Here is a 21,223-nt window from a genome sequence, read left to right on the forward strand (position 1 = left end):
GGCAGCTCTCCCAGAAATACATCTAAGGGTGAGAACAGAGCAATTAAAATTCCTGGGTAAACCTGTCAGGGGACATATTTAGCCAGGAATCAAAAAGGGCATAAGGTTCCAGTCATGGGAGAGATGGAGGGGTCAGAATGGACCCACCAGGATCAGTTGTAGCAGGACACATTCAGGTTTGCAGGGAGGACTACATGATATGGCTGCCTGGACTCTTCCACCTGGAAGGTTTTTTCCCAATCCTAGAGTCTCCCATCACTACTAACAAGTAAAAATTGCAACATTAGACTTATAATTTTGGGGATAACTTCTGAGATTTCCTGTTGGCCTGAGCTGCTGTGAGGGATCATGCTCCACAGCTGGTTGAGCATCTGTGAGCCAAGCCATGGGAAGATTGGAAAGCCCCTGACAAAACTCACCTGTGCTGCTGGGAGTGAGGTGCAATTGCAGAGCCATGCCATGACTAGGAGGTCATTCACCTCTCTTTAATGACTAGAAGAATCATGAAATTGGGAGAAATGTTGACCAGGTGCTTTTAGTTCAGGTGAAGCTGAAGCTGAGCCAGCTCAGAGGAACTGAGACCAAGGAACTTGGCAGGCTTGGTGCATAATATGACTCTCCTGATTATAATGAAAATCATATATGCAGCACAGAACTAGGCAAAAAGGAAGCTTTGGACTGAATTGCTTCAGTCTTGTGTTTCTGTGAACAAGTCTGGATCATTGTCAGAGTATTTCTGATGTCCCTTAGGGAAGGAACACCTGTGATTACAGACAACTCGAGGAGAGGGAAGAAGCACGATTTATATGCTGCACAGAGGGCCAGAGCTTGGGCTCCCACACAAGAAGGTCCCAGTGGCACAGCTGAGCATCTGCAGTCCCTGTGAAACTGATTGGACTTGCAATCCTTGGCTTTGTGTTCGTGCCTGACTCATCTGCAGCAGCTCATTGGAGAGTGTTGTTCCCATATTCCCATCATTGTTTCATTCCCACTGCATCCCCATATGCCAAAACAATGTTGTGACACAAAACTCTTGCTGTGGTAGAAGAAAAGTTCACGTTCACGCTGAGAACCAGGCCAGGGAATTCATCATGGGACATGGGAGGCTCATCAGGACACAGCAAGAAGTGCCACTGTGGGAAGATGAGGAGCTCCTGAGAAGTTCCCCTTGGTCTTTGATTCTCTCTGATATATTTGTGTAGACTGTGTGCAGCTCTGCTGCATGGGGAATTGCCTTGGGACTTTTGCAATTCCTGCAGCATAGAGCAGGTTTGGCTCATGAACTGCAGGCAGGGGAACACACCAACATCTAAACTCCATAAAAATTGCCCTTTAGAGAAACACAAAATCATAGAGTCATAGAAAGATTTTGTCTGGAAGGGACCTTTACAGGTCTCTTAGTCCAACCCTCCTGCAATGACCAGGGACATCTTCAGCTAGCTCAGATTGCTCCAAGGCCTATCCAACCTGACCTTGAATATATCTGAGGATGGGGCATCCACCACCTCTCTGGGCCACCTGTTCCAGAGTTTTGCCACCTGTCGGGGTCTCCTCCCCCTGCCATGTAGCCCTGGGAGAGGGGCCCTGAGGGGGAGACACGGGGTTTCCCTGCCCCTGCTCAGCCTCATTCCCCACTGGTTGTTTTGTGTTCCCCTGCACGGGCAAGGACCCTCGGGTCCTGTGACTGTAACAGTTCCTCGGCAGAGCTCCGGCCATGCGGCTGGAGAAATAAACATCTCTGAAACATCTATCAAGAATCCGTCCATATAGATTTCTTTCCATGGGCCTCCTTGTTTGGTACATCGTGTTACAGTATCCCCACTGCAACAGCCACCCTCATCACATGAGGCATGCATGTGTACTTGTGGTGGCAATGTGTGTCATGAAGTGGGCTGCCATTGCTGCTCATCCTTGAATGGCTGCATGGAAACAGCTCTCAGCCCTGGCCTCAGCACTGTTCCAAAGAGTGGTAAGAGGCAGACTATGGAGTGCCTGTTCCTCCCCTGAATCACCACTGCAATACCCCTTACCAACATTCTTTCATCTGACACCAAGGTGATTCCTCAACAGCTCATTTTACAAAGGCATAAGTGATATTCAAGGCTGAATCAGTTGCCATCCCACTGATGGGAAAAGGACTTCCAGGGCAGTCAGGATTGGGGAACACGTTAAGACCAAGCACTTCCCAACTGGACACAAGCCCCCTACAAAGATGCTTTACCTGACACCATCTCGCCTCCGTAGCCCTGCCTGATGAGGGAGAAGACCACCTTTTGCTGGAGCGCACAGTCGATGCAGGCTTGCACTGCTTGCTGCAGGGCTGCCGACGGCCGCTCTGGGCCAAAGTGCTCTGGCAGCTGCTGCACCTTTTTTCTGTCAAGGTACGGCCCCAGGTTCACTTGTTTGTTGACATAAATGCAGACTGAAGACATAAAATCCCAACAAGGTTATTACAAAACAGTCCTGAGAGCACCCTAGCAAATTCTAGCATTCTACATTTCTGTTCATTTCCCAGTTCTTCCTTCACTAGTAAATTGTTGCCATTTGTGGTGGCAGAGCCAGACTTCCTTGTGCTGATGACCCATTGCCAAAGCAAAGCAAGCTGAGTTTAGGTCTAGCTCAGTGTCATAGGCTAGTATAAGCTACATGCATCTAAAAAAGCTCCTGTGTATGCCTGGGGTCTGCTCTCTTTTCCATGAAACTTGTGACCAGAAAAATGCCCTGGGAGCGCAGAACAGTGACTACCAGTGGTGACCTCACAGCAAGAAGGGAATGCCAGCCTGAGGTGTATTTTCAGGTTGTTTCTTTTTTTCCCTCTATGTGTTTTTAGACCAGTTCATTGGGACCTACTCTGAGAAGCACTGCTCTAAGATGAGTTTTGTAAAGACTTTGGATCCTTGCTTCTTCTGACTTTAATTCAGCTGGGAGGAGGAGTAATTTCTGGAGGCTATGCTGCACTGAGCTGCACAGCACCACGACAGAGACTGGTCTTTGGGAACTTCCTAACCCTCCATGTCCAACCTAACACTCTACGAACTGCATCAAGTTGAGAGAAATTGTACATGGTGTGCAGTGATACATTTTGGGACCACAACAACGTGACTGTGCTGCACAGGGGTCTGCGAGGGGGTCTGCCCCAGCCTCTCCACAGCCAAGCCCTGCCTCCTCTCGTAAGCTGCAAAAGCAGTTTTTCTACATGCCATCAGGCCTGCCAGCAATAGCCAAAAAAAACCCCGAGTGTTCTCCTCACTACCATGAACTTATTTTAAGCTTAGCTGAGGCCAACTGCATCTCAGGGGAAGCAGGGATGGTGCTGCTGTTAACTAAGGGCGACTGAGACACAGCCTAAAGTCAGGCTAAAGTGAGACATATTATAATAGCTGGCTGAGTGTGCTCGAGCTGTCATCTCTCAAACAATATAACATTATCTTCTGACAGAAATCAGATATGTGACAAAAAAAACCCATCAAGCAGAGTGGAGGACATGATGACAGCTGCGTAAAGTTGGAAATAATTTACAGTTTGCATCACCATAATGAAAATCTAGTGCAACTGTCACAGTGCACTCTGCTCCCCCATCTCACAGGGACCAGCAGAAGGGGCTCAAGCAGTACATCCTGGGTAAACAGGAGGATAACAGCAATCATACTTATCATGATACCACTTTACACCTTCCAAGTGCCAAACAAAAAAAGGGGTAGTGCACTGAAAATACAGCAGCAGCATGCAGGAATTGCGGGGGGATGTCAGAGTGCAGCTTTCCCAGAGTGCCACTCCTCAACAAATCTGCAGAATGTGGCTTCTGCGTGACAATTTTTTTTTTTTTGTGGGGGCTCAGCTGTGGGAGGGATTCCACAGCTTGCAGGCAATGTGTTGAATCCCCCACTGGAAACCCAGGGTCCCTACAGTCCTTTCGAAGCAGAGAGGGAGGTAAAAACTGGCTTGAGCTTCCCTTCACCTCCTGCCAACCCTGCTCTGGTGGGAACTTGCACGCAGTATTGGGAATATGCTGGGAGGAAAGGTGCCAGTGGCATGAGGATGGGCAGACAGAGGTGTGGGACGCTGCATCCACTGAGCCTGAAATGACCCATGGAGCCTCTGCCTTTGCAGCCACCCCGGTGATCTGGCAGGGCTGGCGGACTGTGCCTCCCTGTCCCGTTCCAAAAGCAGCCCTGGGCAACCTCTCAGGGCACTTCCATCTACTCAGCTGGTGTTTGCCAAGTGCTTTGCAGACTTTGTGTGTGAAGGGATAAACGAGAATAAAACATATTATTGTCATTGTTGCTAGGTTTAGTATTATTCTGCCACCAGAGCAGATGGAAAACTTCTCCTCTGTGCATCCCAGCTAGGAAATAATGGGATTTATGTGTTGTGTTTAGATTCTAATGTTATCTAATCCATTTCTCTGCTGAAATCTCAGGGTGAATCAGCTGTCTTGTTGATTTTCTTCTCATTTACGTCAGTTTAAAAGCCTTGACCTATGTTACTTCTGGTAATATAAAGAAAAAGAAAGGGTAAGGCTGTGTTTTCCGACTACATTTGGAAATGACCACACCTGGCTTTGGGATTTTTGTGCTGGTAGCTGTGCCTACAGTCAGACCATGGCTCCTCCATTCTTCTCCCCACAGCTGTAACAGATGTTTCATGTTCACACAGGGATTTAGTTTGGTCATTGCAACATATTAGATGGGGTGAAAATGTTAGATATAAAATGGAGTGTTCATGGGTTTTTGGTGTTCACATTTCAAGAGGAATGGAACTGACATCTCCACTAAACTCAACACATGGCAGTCAAAATATAGTCTTGCAGGACATCTCTGCTCCTTATCACTGGTCACCAGACTAATCTGCAAACACCCCATTTTCTTGAGCTCCCCCTGCTCTGGAAAGCACAGCATCTGGCTGTGACATCTGGCTGTCAGCCCGTGGCTCCTGCTCACCCCTTGGTCAAGGAGCACTTGAGGCTGCGTACCTGTGAGAGCCTGTGGGGTGTCCGAGTTGGGTACCGTAGCTGCATCCTGGGGGATTGAACTAATATCCGGCTCCGGCGTGCTTCTTGGCGGAGATATTGCTAAAGGAGTCATCAGGACACGAGATTTCAGCTGCAAAAAATAATGAAAGTAATCACAAGATATTCCAATTTTATTCTATGTATGTCACACCCCATGAACTCCCACTCATTAGCAATCTGCTATTGCATCACTTTCTCCAGGCCACAAGATCCATCCTGCTCCCAGGAGGATACTGGAGCCTGAAGCCTGACTGATTTGCAGCAGACAGCAACGCCTTAAGCTACAGGATGCAAATATTATGCCACCCACCGGGTAGTTATTTACACCTGAGCAAATTGAGTCTAACACTTCAACAAATCAGTGCAATGGCATTTTATGACCCATTTCGTGTGGGTGTAAACAATGCTCCACAACTCAGAAACGTAAGGTCTTTAACTGCATCATAATTTAGGGCCAAATTCTGCTCTTGGTTGCAGGGGTGTAAATCTTGTGTTAATCCAGTGGCACCAAGAGGCTACTCTGGCCTGACACCCATGTAAATAAGCTCACATTTTGGTCCATCGTGTGTCATTACCAGCTAGTAAATACAAACTGCTGCACTGTTGCACCCAGTGATCTTTGTGGCCTGCAGCCCAGCTTGGAGAAGGGAAACATGATGGGAATTTACAGTGCAGTATCACTATGTCTTTATGCTGCCAGTACCTGGTGACACCTCACCAGTCCAATGATGATCAGGTCCTCATATTTGAAAAGGACTGATGTGATGGATGTGACCTGAAGGTACCACTCTTGCTTTTCCTTTTGCTAAGAAGGGAAGTAGGGGGAAAGCAGAGAGCCAAGCACACAGCTTGCTGGTTTATATATTTACATGTACTACACCAGTGCATTCTTCTGACAGGTATTTTTTTCCTTTTGTTGTTTTTCCGTGGACAATATACAAAGTATATTTTAAATAGAAATGAAGTCAGACCACTGCCTACCAACCAAATCCCTGGAGGAGAGTAGAAGTTGTTTTGGATGAAGAATTTTGTTGTCCATGACTATGAATTACAAATGTCTAAAATAATGGTCACTGTTTCAGTATAACGGTAAAACCAGAAAGCTGGGGAAAGGAGAGGGAAGTATGAAGGTCTTAGGGATATCTATGTGAGTTTTTACCACCATGTCCCCCGGGGCAGGCTACATGCCTTTGTTTTCAGTCTGAAAGAGGGAAAAACTATTCAATAAGTGCATCTGAGACAAGCTATGGATTTAACCTCCTGCCTCTGGCAGTTGTAGAGTATGAGGGACCCTGAGCTGGCCCCTGGCTTGTGCCATTTCTCACTTGCCTGTGTTGTCTTGTTTTTGTAGAGTTGTCTTGCCTTCAGATTGGGATCAAGAATGACCAGCGACACAGTGCTGTCAGTCTGTTTTCACAGAATATGCTGAGTTGGAAGGGACCTACAAGGATCATTGAGTCCAGCTCCTGGCCCTGCACAGGACCATCCCCAAGAGTCACACCATGGGCCTGAGAGCATTGTCCAAACACTTCTTGAACTCTGTCAGGCTGGTGCTGTGACCACTTCCCTGGGGAGCCTGTGCCAGTGCCCAACCACCCTCTGGGTGAAAAACCTTTTCCAGATACCCAACCTAAACCTCTCCTGGCACAACTTCAGGCCATTCCCTCGGGTCCTGTCACTGGTCACCACAGAGAAGAGATCAGTGCTTGCCCCTCCTGTTCCCCTCACAAGGAAGTTGTAGACTGCAATGAAGTCTCCCCTCAGTCTCTTCCAGGCTGAACAGACCAAGTGCCCTCAGCTGCTCCTCGTACGGCTTCCCTCAAGGCCCTTCACCTTTGGACACTCTCCAATAGCTTAATGTCTTTCTTACATTGTGGCACCCCAGACTGCCCCCAGCACTGGAGGTGAGGCCACCCAGTGCAGAGCAGAGCAGGACAATCCCCTCCCTTGCCTGGCTGGCGATGCTGTGCCTGATGCCCCCAGGACATTGTTGGCCCTCCTGGCTGCCAGGGCACTGCTGACTCATGTTCAACTTGCCATTGACCAGGAGCCCCAGGTCCCTTTCCACAGCACTGCTTTCCAGCCTCTCATTCCCCAGTCTGTCCATACATCCAGCATTGTCCCATCCTGGATGCAGAATCCAGTACTTTCCCTTGTTGAATCTGACATGGTTGGTGATTGCCCAGTCCTCTAACTTGCCAAGGTCTCTCTGCAGGGCCTCCCAGCCCTCAAGGGAGTCAACAGCTCCTCCCAGTTTTGTATCATCCGTGACCTTGCTAAGTTTCCCTTCCAGTCTTACATCCAAGTCATTTATGAAGATGTTCAAGAGCACAGGACTGAGAATGGAGCCCTGTGGGAACCCCATCAGTAACAGGTCACCAGTCTGATGTCACCACATTCCCTGTAAGCCTTTGTGTCTGACTGGTGAGCCAGTTGCTCTCCCATGTGTTTATCCAGCTCTGTGCCTGACATTTTGTCCAGAAGGATACCGTGAGAGAAAGTATTGAAAGCTTTACTGAATGGGAAGAGAACAGTTTCAAAAATCAAGGTCTCCATCCAGTTTGGGATTTATTCCATGCAGGAAGGTGACAAGCAGCATGATTTATTATGTTCTATAGCAATATGTCGATTATTCACTTTTCTATGGCAAAGTGGGCTGGCAAAGTGAAACTTTGGGTAGCCCCTATGTTAGGCTTCCGGGCTTGTTTTTGATCACATATATATATATATATATGTATATATGCATATACAATGAATGCATGTATACATACGTACATTTGTACGCACTCTATGTGTATATAAAATATATCATTTATAGAGAGACGTGCATATATACTTGTATGTATAGAATCACAGAATCATTCTGGTTGGAAAAGACCTCTAAGATCATCAAGTCCAATCATGCCCTAACTTTGCCAGGACCGCTACTAAAACATGTCCCTAAACACCTACATGTTTTTTGAACTCTTCCAGTGACAGTGATTCCACCTCTTCCCTTGTTCCAATGCTTGAACACCCTTTTAGTAAAGAAATTTTTCCAAACACACAATCTAAACCTCCCCTAGCACAACCTGAGGCCATTGCCCTTTTTCCTGTCACTGGTTGCCTGGGAGAAGAGACTGGCCCCAGCTGGCTACACTCTCCTTTCAGGTGGTTGTAGAGAGCAATACGGTCTCCTCGAGCCTCCTTTTCTCCAGGCTGAACAACCCCAGCTCCCTCAGATGCTCCCAACCCTTCACCAACTTTGTTGTCCTTCTCTGGACAGGCTCTAGCAACTCACGTATGCTCTCACACATACATTTCTTTACATAGATACTACTTTTGAGACAGTACACCTAACAAATTCTGCTTCACTTGCGTGTTGGCTCCTTAACATCCTTACTGGCTCACACTCCTGGGGTCCCAAAGAGAGGCTCAGAAGTCCCCTCTTCAGCCCCTGAACTTTGTGAGTGTGTGCTGCCCCAACAACACTGCGCACTGCCTCACCAGCACCATCAGACCTCTTTCTCCACCTAGATCTTGGAGGTCAGGCTTATGTTCAAGAGGCCAGGCTTATGTTCAAGAGCAAATAAACAGAGGGCAAGGCTTGTGTAAACTCTCTAGTGTGGAAGCCCCTTCTTATCAGTTTCCTGTTTTAGTGAACAATTTACTGCAAAATTATTGCAACAAAATGCGCTCTGCAGCCTCTGGGTACAGATAAATGTCATTTTATTAGGAGTAGTAGAGAACTGGCCTTTGTTAGATCGAAATAAAATGCCTGATTAGTGCAAGAGACAGTACACTAAGCAAACACAGCTTAGCTACCTCCTGGCCACTCCCTGAGTAGTCCCTGAATATTATGAAGTGTATTCCATTTAAAGATGTCTTTTCTTGGACTGAGTCTTCTCTATTGAAAAGCCAACCCAACCAACCAGCTGACTGACTGAGAGCTTGCCAGTAGAAAGCACATATGTGTGAGAGTCAAAAAAAGCAGTGAAGAAGAGAGAAAGAGAAAGAGAAAAGGAGACAGAGGAAATCTGCCAGAGCACATTGGGAAATCCTTGTGGTAAGGCATTTGAATCAGCTTTTGACTATCAAATGTTGTAAGTTTTAATATGCACAGCATGAGATGTAAAAGTGGTAGCTTTACAACAAGATCTACAACCAACCCCCCACTCTTACGGACTTTCTGCCATGGGAAAGAGATCAGAGAAAGCTGATCAGGGATTTTGGGTAGGAAATAAGGGTGTCTACTTTATCAAAGTCATCATGTGTTAGATGCAGACAGAGTGGGCTTTTGTGCCATCAATGCTGGCTACAAGTTTGTTTGAGTATGCAGTGGCTGTGGATGGGGAGGACTCTGCCGAGTCCTGGAGGTTTTATTATATTCTGCACACCTCTTCAGAGAAGCCAGGATTCATCTAACTGGTATTTCTGTCATCCCACACCAAAAAAAGGAAAGAGGGTGAAGAACATTTGCCAGGCAACTTTTTTTTTTTATTTCTGAAGATCTCTTCCCAGTAAAATACATGGGAAAGAAACATGATGAACCACAATACAATCTATCCCTGCAGTTTTCTTAAACCACTTAGGTTCTCATTTTTACAGCTCCCTGTTCCCCTGTACCAGTTGTTCCTTGTTCTGAAAAGCAATTGCTAGAAAAGGCTGGGATTCACCCCATCCCCATAGGCCTTTGTCCTTCCAGACAGGAGGGCAGACGCACCTCTTGTATGAGAAATGAGAGCTTTTTCTGCCAGAGAGAGAACCATCTCCAGCCCCTGCAAATGTGCAGTAAGATGAGTGTCTGAGCCAGCCTAGTCCCGCCATGTGGACTTCTGATGGCTGGACAGAAGGTTGCCATTAAACCTACACCAGGGAAGCACAGAGCTTCTGAACACATTTTGGGGTCTGTGGCTCTGTGCATTTGGCTGTGAGTGAGGAGACTCAGCATAACACAAGCCCAGTCACCAGGGGTAAGATGGGGGTCAGATGGTGAAGGGAAAACACAGTCCAAGGTCTTTCCCACCTTTTCTTCTTGTGTCATGCAATAACTTTCTTCTGCACAGCAAATGATGCAAGCAAGCCTGCACACAGCCTCCTACATCCCATCAGTGTTTCACAGAGAATGAGGCAGGAAACCTTGACAGGAGTTTATGCAACCTTGAAATCCAAGGCTGTATCACAGGACAGGTGAATAAACAGGACACTTTAAGGTTGTCTGTGCAATCTCATTCCCAATGTGTCCAAATCCTGACTGCTTATTTGTCACTATTAGTACTGACTTCTAGGGCAGCAGGGGAACCTATGCCCCATAATGGAAATTGTCACTCCACACGTGTGTCCCCCCTGCCCACTCCACCTGGCAGGAGCTTGCAAGGTCCTGGCTGATCTGGGCTGGGGCCACCTCCCCATGTGGGAGCTGCTTTGGTTGCACAGAGGGGCAAAGCCCTCTAGCTGCTCAAAGGGGACCATCACTTTGTTGTCCCCTGGGAGGGATGTGGTGGTCTGTGCTGCAGCGCTGCCCCATGCTTGTGTCCCTCTGATGTCCTCTAACCAGGCGAATCCCTGCAGGATGATAACAAAACCTTCCCTTGTACAGGCTTTCTATGCAGCTCTTCAGGGCTGCTCTCACTCACAGCCAGAGAAATAAAAGCCATCCATCTACTAACCTCCCCCCCTGGCTGCCAGAATAGGCTTTTTCCCAGAGATTTAGACAATCAGAAAGAATATCGTATTTTGGGGAAATGTAACATTTTATGGCAAATAGCTCCACATAAGGTACGAAACAGTTTTTGGAAAAACAGCTGATGAAATTTTATAGCCAAAGCTGTGAAAAAATAAACAGGATAGCAGGGAAAAGACTTTTCTTGGTGATGAAGTGTGATGAAATGTCATTTCAGGAAGACACAGATATTTGCTTTAATATCAATGAAAACAGGCAATGGGTCACCTGTCTATAAAGAGCATGTGATTGAAAATGTCTGTTATTCACATCTTGGTCAAAATAAATTTAAATCTAGGCTGTAAATTCCTAGTTTCCTAAAAATTCAGAAGTATTTTTCCATCTGTTCTGTAATAATTCAGCTATCTGGTTGCTATAAAGAATTTGGTCGTCTGCCATTTGGGCAGGGAGTCATTTTTTAAAATGCATTTAAGTCTCGTGGTATCTGAAAGTCATACAATTATCAAGCTAATTAAATCAAGCTAGAGTTCCCCATCAAAAAATGTAATCTTTGACTCATGCTGGGGAAGTGCTTTTGATGGAGAGGGGTTCACTTCAGCTGAGCACGCAGCGTACAAAGGCGCCTCACGGAAAACATCGCTTCGCTGTACGAATCCTACAGCGCAAATCAACAGCACCAGGCCAGATGCCATGGATGCTGGAGCTCATGAATGTCAGCTCCATCCACCTAAGCCATCCAAAAAGGATGCCTTTTTATGTGCCATGCTGAGCAAGAAAGAACATCATCTCAGATCCACTGCTGAAGGAGGGATGCTGTTGCCTCCTCGCTCAGTGTCTGGGGACAAGGATGAGGAATGCATGCTACCCAGCCAGGGAGAAAGCTTCCCTTTGAAAGAAGAGGAGGACACAGCAATCAAATGCTCAGCCACACAGGTCCAAAGCACAGTGTTACAGCAGCATTTCCAAGAATTTAGGTCTCCCACTTCTCCCATTTATATGTATGTGGTCCTTGGTGAAAGACTTTTTTCCACCTGGAAAAAAGTCAAATTTTTTTTTGTCAAATTACAAATCAAATGTAAATGCAGGAGCAAGAAATGGGGTTCTTGTCTTGGTGTCACCAAGACAATCAGGGACAGAAGGAGTGGGGTTTGACAAAACCCTGCATACAAGGCCGTTGTGGTATTTGGCAAATCACTCAATCTCAAACCTCAAAGATCCAATTTCAGCACATCTCCAAAGTATTATTGTCCAGACTGGATGTTTTTGATCAAAAGAGTCTACAAGTCACCCAGCTTTACTGATAATAACTAAATTACTTAAACTAAATAAATATAAAATTAATAAACTCAACAAGTACCTCAAGTAAAACATTTCAGATATTTCCATCCTGGAGTTTTATCCTGATATGGAAGTGAAAAATAAAAAGTATATCCCAGATTTTACAAAACACTTGAGTATTTTCCCCAGTCTTAACTGCCAGCTCTGTTTTGGATTACTGCTATAAAATTCTGCTTTATTCCCAAAAGGGATACCTGAGGCTGCTGTCAGGTTGGCTTTGCTTGGCCTCTGCTGTTACACCATTCCCATTATCAAAGTGAAAGCTTTTCAAATTGAAAACTGCAGCTGGAACTGTTAGTCATGCAAGGTGTGTTTGCAGCACACACTAAAACACTTCAAAATGTGGTCCCATAGAAAAGAGGAGTATGGCTGAAGTCAGGAGAGCATGGAAAGACGTGGGAGAAGGCAAGAGGATGTGGAGAAAGCAAAAGGACTGAGGTACTGACAGCTACTGCAGCAGTTGTTGCACAGGGGCGTGTGGAGAATTAGGGGTTTCTGGAAATGGGATGCAGAGGGGTGGAGAAGAGGGCTTGCCTGGAAAGGAGAGAGGAGGCTAGGTGGAGGTTAGGGGATGGGAGGAAAATGTCTAGCAGGAGGTGAAAAGGAGGGAAAGGCAAAGATGAGGGTAGCCTGCTCTAGGTGAAGCTCAAATCCAAGGAGCACAGGAACCAAACAATTGGTTCCTGCATCCAGAGCTCAGCCAGCAGCACCATGCATGGGACGCTGTTTCCTCTCACTAACCAGGAGAGTCTCAGGGAAGAGCCAGGCAATACCCTGGTGAAGACCTTCTCCAGGGAAGGCTGGGTCAGCCTTGTGCATACCCTGATTGTTTTATTCGCTTTTCTGTCTTGACACCAGAAACTCAAGCAACTCTTTATTTTCTAGCAGTCAGCAATTTTCCCCCCTTGCGTAACCGTCTGCATGTCTGTACCAGTGCCCATTAAACACAAGGAACAGGCACAGCAAACATGTACAGTGCCCCAAGCTGGCTGGGGACAGAGACAGAGATTAACAGAGCAATCTGCTGAACACAAGACCCCTCACTAAAATGTAGCCCAGTTTCACCAAAACAGTTCTGTTTCCCCAGAATGAATTCACCTTCCCTCAGCTTCACGGTCCCATTTTTGCCTGGTGTGGGGCATCACAGTGGCACTGCTCCCACTGGTGCTGGGCCCACTGCAGGTGGTGTGGTGGGAGAAGCCCAGCCCAGCGGCAGCACCAGAAGGGCTTAAAGCACAAAGGGTTCCTGTCTTTCTTTAGTTCTGCCTTTACCCCAGGGTTGCACAGAGAGCTGGGCAGTGAGCAGACGTATAAAGTGAAATCTAATTATTTTTCTCAAATGGCCCTCTTTTCTTTTTTCCTTTGGAAATTATTTCTCTGTTCAGTTTATTCAATTTCTAATCGCTGTTAGTGAGAGAAGAATAATGTGACGAGAAACACTTCCCCGAAGGTGCGCAGCCATCCCACACAACACGGTGGGAGACAAGTTATTTTCAAACAGACCAAATTAAAAAAACTTTAGCCTTTGGAAAAATACACAGGGTGTGGTTCTTGGGGTGTTCTGCTCAGGACCAGAAGTTGGACTCAATGATCCTGATGGGTCCCCCTCAACTTAGAATATTCTGTGATTCTGTGATTTTTTTTTCACCAGCTCAGGTAGAAGAGAAACCATCTTCTCTTTTTTTTTTTTTTTTTTTTTTTTGCCTTGTTCTGCTCCAGACTTGCAAAACTTTTCCTCTTTTCCTGCATTTCAGCTGAATTTGTGGAAGAAAATATATGAAGACCAACAGGAGGTGGAGAAGAAATGTGAAAGTCGTGCATCTACCTTGTGCCCAGGTTTTCTCCCTCTCTTCTTTGGGATCTTCATGACTGGCAGAGCAGAGGCTGTTGCCGAGAAGAGGTTGTGAACAGCCAATGGGCGCTGGCTGGAGCGGGGGCCGCCCGCGCTTCCTCCCCGCCATCCTGGGGGACTGCATCTCCCCAGCAGCCAGGCTGGGGTCCAGGCACGGTGGGTGGCTCATCTGTCCTAGGGAGAGAACAAAAAAAAGCAAACCAATTCTTTATTTAATTTTCTTTTTAGTTCTTTTTAATCCGAAGGCAGATTGCTCAGTGCTGTCATTTTCCCTGTTACCACTGATCACAAAGCAGCAAGAAACACACCACAGATGTATGACCCTGGGTGGGAGTCACCTGACCACAGCTGGTCCAGCTTCTCCGAAGATGGACAAAACCCTTGTCATTCTAGTTTCCCTCTCCTGACCATGAGGAGTGCAGTAGAGGGAGCTGGCTCAGGTGGCGAGGCCTCTATCACAGATGTCCAGTAGGTGGATTCCACAACAACCACCTTAACCCTGCATCCTGCAGTAAGTGTGATGAAGGCTCGAGCTTGCAGCCATCAGTCAGTGCCTGCTTTCAGAGGGGGTTTGGCGTAGACGAAGTCCCAGCCAACCTGATTTTTTTTCACAAATTCTGTGGTTCTGCAAATCCTGCCTCACCTCAGAAGTACTACCAATACCAAAATGGACTTCCCTCCTCTTCATCCGCAGCATTCCTGAGTGGAGAGGCTGGGCTGGACCATGAGGCTGCCAGCACAAGGTAGCCATGTTAGAGGGTAATTGCCAAACATTTCCTCTCTGCAATTTTATAACATCTGTTACCACGCATGTTAGTAGTGGGCTTTTGGATGTACTCCATTAACACAGTTACTTCAGCACAACTCCATGCAGCTGCTGAAGTTGAGCAGGGGTAATGGAGTGGAATCTGGTCCATTTTCCTCTGCCCAGATTTTAATAAAGAAAACAAATATACAACCATACACACAGCACCAAGGGAATATATGGCATCCTTCACAGCTTCTAGTAAGGGTCACTTACTAACAAAGGTTAATTTAAAAAAAAACAGCTGTAGAAATACGTTTTCAAATGTTGGTTTGTCCAGCCATTTGATTTCCTCCATATGGGAAGAATAGTAGTCCCAGTCCTGCCTGCACACATTGCTAGACACAAAGGTCTAAGCAATTCTCATACTTTTATGATAAGCCTTGCAACAGCTAATGTTTTCAAAATTGTGCTCCCTCAGGCCAGTGATAATGGAAGACTCCCTGCTTTCTGTTTTTTTCCACAGAGCAGGCTCATAGCTCTCTCAGCTTCAGAGAAAACCTAAAGATGTGGTTCAAGAGCATCCTCTACATAAAGCAAATAAAGGTTTGTTTATTACTACAAACAACTACAATTTTTTACAAGATCTATAAACTATAAAACCTACAAATTTCTCGAGCACTTCAAATTTCACAATTTCAGAACCCAGTGTGATAAGAGCTGACATTGCTGGGAACGAAATCAGGGTTGCTCACTCACAGTGGGAAGGGTACCACTTGATAGGGGCCTCTGGTGACAAGTATCTGCAGCTGGGGGCTTCTTTGCTTCAAAGGCAAATATGTTCTGCCTGGTTAAAACTTTGTAAGTGAGACTAACCAAAAAAGAAACCCACTTTTCTCATATTATCCAGTCTGTAGTTTACAGTCTCCTGTAGGATAAAAAATAGACGGGTCCCAGCCCTACCCTCCAGTAAATGCATTTATTTGCAATATGCTAAAACCTGCATGTTTTCAGTAATGCTAAGGGTATCTGCTCTGTTCAGATAGATCCATTATATATGGTAGGACTTATAGATTGACTATAAAATTTCCAGTCTTCACCTGCCAAAAACTCTCATGCAAATACTGAATGTCAAACATCAGAGCAGAGCAAACTTGCAGTGCCTGATTTGCCACATTGTCCAGAGCCACTGTGGCTGCACTCACTCTCCAGGCATGCTCAGCCAGCTCAGGAACCCCATGAAAGCCTGCCATGGGGCTCTGATTTTTACCAAGGAAAAGTCTCGTGACTGCAGAGAGTATCCTTTTAGGGTTAAAAGCATCAGGCTTGCCACAGCAGGAGTTAAATGGAAAGGCCCAGTCTATCCTGAACATCACTGCTTTCCTTCTGTCTTCAGCAGTGTTCATTTTCCTCCCTGTAGTGCTTTCTGATGGACACCCTCAGTGTCTCTTCCACATCCCAAAACAAAGCAATCCCAGGATCTTACATTACAGGCTGTCTGCAGGCAGGGAGGTCAGCAGGGAAAGGAAATACAACAATTACACTGGATTTGGCACCAAAACACACTGAAAGCCCCATGCTTCAGGCTCTGCATTTTGGTCTGCTTTAAACAACACCTGGCAAGATAAGCCTTTGCAGAGGAGCTTGGCAGAGGCTGAGAAAGACAAATCCAGCCCGGGTTTTCTCCCTGCTTGAGGAAGGGAGTGGTTCCTGCAGAAGGTGCCACTGGTGGCCATGGGGCTGTGAGAGAGAGGCTGTGCACCTGCACTGAACACCACACTGCATTGCCTGTATCATATTCTTCTCTGATAATAAAGGTAGCTGGTGGCACCTCAGAAAGTCTGAGTTATCAACAAGCAAAAGAGGTACTGACCCGGAGCACTTCTTCGGCTGAAATGTTGCTTTTTTTTGCAACTGGTGAAGTATCAAATACGTGGTAGTCAGGAAACACACTAAATATTAGCAATCACAGTTTTTTGTGCTGCTTCTGTGCTCCCAATACTTGTGACACGGTGCTCTGGTGAAACCTCTTAGAGCTCCTCACCACATGTGCTGACACACAAGACCCAGACGAACTGTGCACAAAAGGAACTCAGTGTAATGTACTTGAATTGACAAAGCAAAGACATTATCAACTTCAGTATACAAGCTGTTGTTATTACATTTTATTACAAGCCCAACCGTGACTCAATTCTCCTTTCTCGTGTGCTAAGGGAAATGTGAGTGCCTTTGGTGGCATTTATTGTCATGCTGCAGATCCTGTGAAGAAAGGGCGCTCCCCAGCATCAGGGGAGGGCAGCAGACACACAAAAACTGCCTCTGCCTGACAGCGGGCGGTGACAGCAGGACCTTCCCTGACAGCCCGGAGGAAGCTCTTGGGAAAAACACGCAGCCAAATTGCAGGTTGTCCAGAGAGGTCAGAGGGACACAGGGGCTTGTCTGAGTGCCCCCCAACAAAGTCAGGGTGTTACCTTGGAATGACTTTCCTAGGGCAGCTCTGATTGCTGCCACAGCCTGGGCTTGACCCATGGCTCAGTGCTGGAAAGCTTGGTGGGTTCAAGGCAAGTTATGAGAGTTTGATGAAATTGAAGGGCAAATTCAAGGAAGCAAATTACAGGCTACTAACAAAGGCATCGCCTCAGTTCAGGAAATCACTGTAGTACAAATAGCCCGGGAGAATGCTTTGGGAGGGAGATCACTATATGTTTGCCCTGTCCTTGTACTTTTCCAAAGGCACTAGCTTTGAATGGCCAAGGATGGTGCAGCTTCAATCTGACCTGGGTCTATCACTTTTGTATTCTTAGTTTAAAAATAACAGCAGGAAACTACATTTATGGCTTCTCATCACTTAATGCAGGGCTAAGCACAAGCACTCTCTTACTTGTCTCTCAAACACTGTCATCTGGAAATATAATTCCCAGCCCTGCCTTTCACATTGCCCCATCAGATCCCAGAGAGGAGACAGCAGGGAAACACCTCTCCCCACCCTGACACCTGGGCAAGAACTGCAGGAAGGGTGAAGTCTCACCCCCTCTGGCAGCAGGGGTTCTGCCATGCCTTCGGAGGATCCTGAGGAGCACCTATGCACAGCAGTCCACCCCTGTGGGATGCTGGGGGTGGAGAGAAAACATTCCCTAGGCCAACACTGATGAGCTGTAGGATGTTTGTAACAGCCCACGCTTTGCACCATCCACGCCTTGCACCATGTGTTGGTGTATATGCTGTACAATTAGCAACGCAGATTACCGTGCTGGAAACAACAGCTGAGAGCACAGGGAACTACGGTGCATTTCCTCCCAAGCTGAGTGTTTTTGATGGACTGCAAAGATCCATTCTTAATAAAAATAAATGTCTGCAATAAATGCAGCTTTTAACCTGCACTCCAGTAACTGCAAGGACTGAAGGTAAAAATACCGCATTAAATTTTATATCAGTAATTCCACAGGATGATCGTTTAAACTTGGTTTATACCAGGTCTCATGCAAACCTGTTCCTGGACTGGCACAGGGATGACACATAGGGAAAGAAAGAACAAGCAATTCCTACTGTAAGCCAAAGGAAGGTGCAGGGGTGCAGTCAAGTAGAAAATGTGCCCATTCCTCAGCAGCTGAAGAAGATTGTCCTTCCTTCCCCTTACACCCATTGCTCCCAGCTGCAGAAAGACTCTGACCTCTCATCATTTGCAGCCCTGCCTCCAACTCTTGATTCCTGCAGAGCTTTGTGTCTCACAGATCTACATACCCAAGAGCTGAATGTAGAAAAGAGATAAGCTTCTTGTGATCTTTTCTGTCTTTTCTTCAGGTGTTGTTCAGGAAAGCACATCTGTGGAGGAATATCACGTTGTTAAATATGAGGGAGGGGATACTTTCCAGTCAGTAACATGACTATTTTCCCCTCCTTTCTCTGTGCACAGCAGGACAGCTCTTTGACTGTGACCACTCAGAGATGATGGTCTGAGGAACAGGTGAGCAAAAAGAAAAGCATTGTCAGATCTGGAAGCCAGGCTTTAAACCTGCCTGCTCCTCCTGGGGAGTATTCAGGGGCATGAGACATTACACATCTCTTCATCGTGAATACCAAAGCAGCACCGCAGAGTACATGAAAGGTAAGAGTTTAGTGAAGCAGACAGTAGGAATTTTTGCTAATAAAAGCATTGAGCCAATATTCTCTGCATGTCTGAATGAGATTGCCTAATGACCTCTCATGGTGAACACCCATTTCACCATTGCTCAAAGAAAGGTCAGGATAATTTTTATCTGTGGCACAAAGTTCTTTTACAGTGATTTGCAAACCTCTTCTTTTTTCTTGCCTATTGCTTTGGGGGTTGAAATGAGAAGCTGCTTCTCTGAGGGACTCTCTTGCCCATTTTGACCCCAGGAAGAGTATTTCTGTATAAAACTCATGAGACTGTCTAGCCAACAGGATATAAGTAGACAGGCCTATTTTCACAAATCAATCATTCAAGGAAAAAACCCAACACAAATATCTGTGCTGGCTGTGGGAACCAAAAATGGGGTTCATCCCACCTAGTTTCAAACCCCAGTTTATCTTCGCCTCAGTATAGGTGCCTCTGGTCATTTTAATCTGATACCCTGTGTCACATCTGTCAAAATATCTTACACACCTCAGGTCATCTAAGGTGGCACTAGATGACTATTTTAGACAACCAGACTTAGCTGTAGGGAGTAATTTAGTAACAGATTAAGACACCTAAATGCCTTCATTCAAATGCTTAGACACTTAGATGTCTCTATGGGTGCTGGATGTCTGACTTCCCATGGTGTCAGTGGAGATGTGGCCAGTATGGTTGAAGGTGTGGAGGTGTGTCCAGATATAAAAGGTTAAATGTGTCCAGATATAAATGTAGTTTGTGGTGGCTTCAGTGGCTCTATAGTCCACTGATCAGGTCCAGTTTGTCCCTTCCTTATAGACATTTGTATTTAGGTGTCTTAAACCAAAATATATCTCATTTCTGAAAGTTGGGTTTGACTTGTCTATTTTATATCCAACACTAGGGTGAAGTTTGTCATATCCTATGTGTACTTGCTTCTTCTGATTATAAAATGAATCCAGAAAAACAAACTCATGTCTAGATAGCTACAATGCCCTTGTGAATCCCACACTTGGTGGCTCATGCCTATATGCAGTGGCCAGTTGTGTGTTGTCCTGTGTTCCTGGTTAATAGTACATTACATTGCAGAGGAAAGAACTGCCTTTTTGAAAGTGAAAACTCAAGCTTCCTGGGTAAGAAAGATGAGATTCCTGGGCTTGTTTCAGCCTCCTTGTCAGGTTCCAGGTTAGGAACTTATTATCCTTTCAGTGTCTCACCTCTCCCATATGTTCCACATCATTGCCTTCAGGGGCCAGAAGGCAACACATGCAAAGCAACTTTCCTCGGACAAGGCTAGCTGATGGCAGGATCCAGGATCCTCACACTCCCATCAGCCATACCCAACCACTGCCACATGTTGTTTCTCAAGGAAAAATGAGCAAAATATTTCAGTACCTCTCATTTGAATAAATTAATATGTTTCCGCCCATAGTTCCTTGAGTGGTTTACTTTTGCCAGCTATTTTATGTTTTAGGTATTTTCAGAAGCAGTTTAGAAAAGCTGAGGAAAAATGCAAACACATTTTTTGCTTGAAGGCACTTCCAAGAAGTTTGATCCTTAGGTATTCAAAGAGATGCTTGTGAGTTTTCCGTACATGGAGCAGGGCTACAGCAAAGAGTGTACACAGGTACAAGAGGGGTGAATGTGTTTATGTTCTGGACTGTGAAAATCTGGATTTCTAATGAGCTGTAGTCTCTTGTTGGAGGTGGTAGCCCTATGTCATCATCTCCTTGCAGCACAGAAGAAACTTAACTCTCCTTGATAGAACTGAAAGTAGTTGCATCCAAAACAACATATAGTGGCATCTGTCACGGCATAGACTTTGTGTACCTTGCCCTGGAGCCATCATGCCAGCCAGTGAGTCTGTGGGAGATGACAGTTTTCCTTCAGTGACATCACTTTGTGCCTGAGATATGCATGGCAAGAAGTTTGTTCATTTAGTTAGTCTACTTTCCTGCAGAGTACGAGTTCATGTATCCACAGACTCATGCTCTCCTTCACACCTCATATGACCTTTGAACTTGTTGACTTGTTTCAAACAGACCTGATGGAGCACAAGAGCAAGGGGTGCAAAGGCTTGCAGGTGTAGTGGAAATGTGTAAAAGACAGAGATGTGGGACCCCAGCTCTTGTGAGACAATGAGAGCAGAATATACAATATAAAAGTTTTGATGCTGGGAAAAAATCTTATGAGACCTGACACCCTCTCAGACACCAGAATCAGGCAGCTACAGGTCACCAATGTCACCAATCTATAGAAAACCAAGCATTCTTCTCTCTTCTGCTCAGGAAACTGCCTGGAGCTGTTCATGTAAATGCTGTGACTGGCTTTGTGTCCTGCCCCATGGGAGCTGAAGGAGGTGTAGCAGCCAGTCTGGGCATGGGTGGCACTCTGCTGCTTGGCTTTCACATCTTGGAAAACAGCACATTTCTCTTTGCAGCTGGTTTCAGCCCTTTCCACCTGCATGTCTCCAGCAAGTGCTGAAGGTTACCCTGCAATGGCAA

The 21,223-nt window shown here is 46.0% G+C and overlaps 1 protein-coding gene across 1 annotated transcript in view; it reads right to left on the bottom strand.

Moving 5' to 3' along the window:
- SCML4 (sex comb on midleg-like 4 (Drosophila)) overlaps positions 1-21,223 on the bottom strand; it is a 68,840-nt gene that overhangs the window by 31,064 nt on the left and 16,553 nt on the right. Inside the window, 4 exon segments of the mRNA XM_008637756.2 lie at positions 2,222-2,422; positions 4,973-5,102; positions 13,837-13,924; positions 13,926-14,037. Of these exon segments, the coding sequence (XP_008635978.2) occupies positions 2,222-2,422; positions 4,973-5,102; positions 13,837-13,924; positions 13,926-14,032 (526 nt within the window). The 5' untranslated portion in view covers positions 14,033-14,037.

This window comes from Corvus brachyrhynchos, unplaced genomic scaffold (genome assembly GCF_000691975.1).
Source record: "Corvus brachyrhynchos isolate BGI_N302 unplaced genomic scaffold, ASM69197v1 scaffold14, whole genome shotgun sequence".
NCBI lineage: Eukaryota > Metazoa > Chordata > Aves > Passeriformes > Corvidae > Corvus > Corvus brachyrhynchos.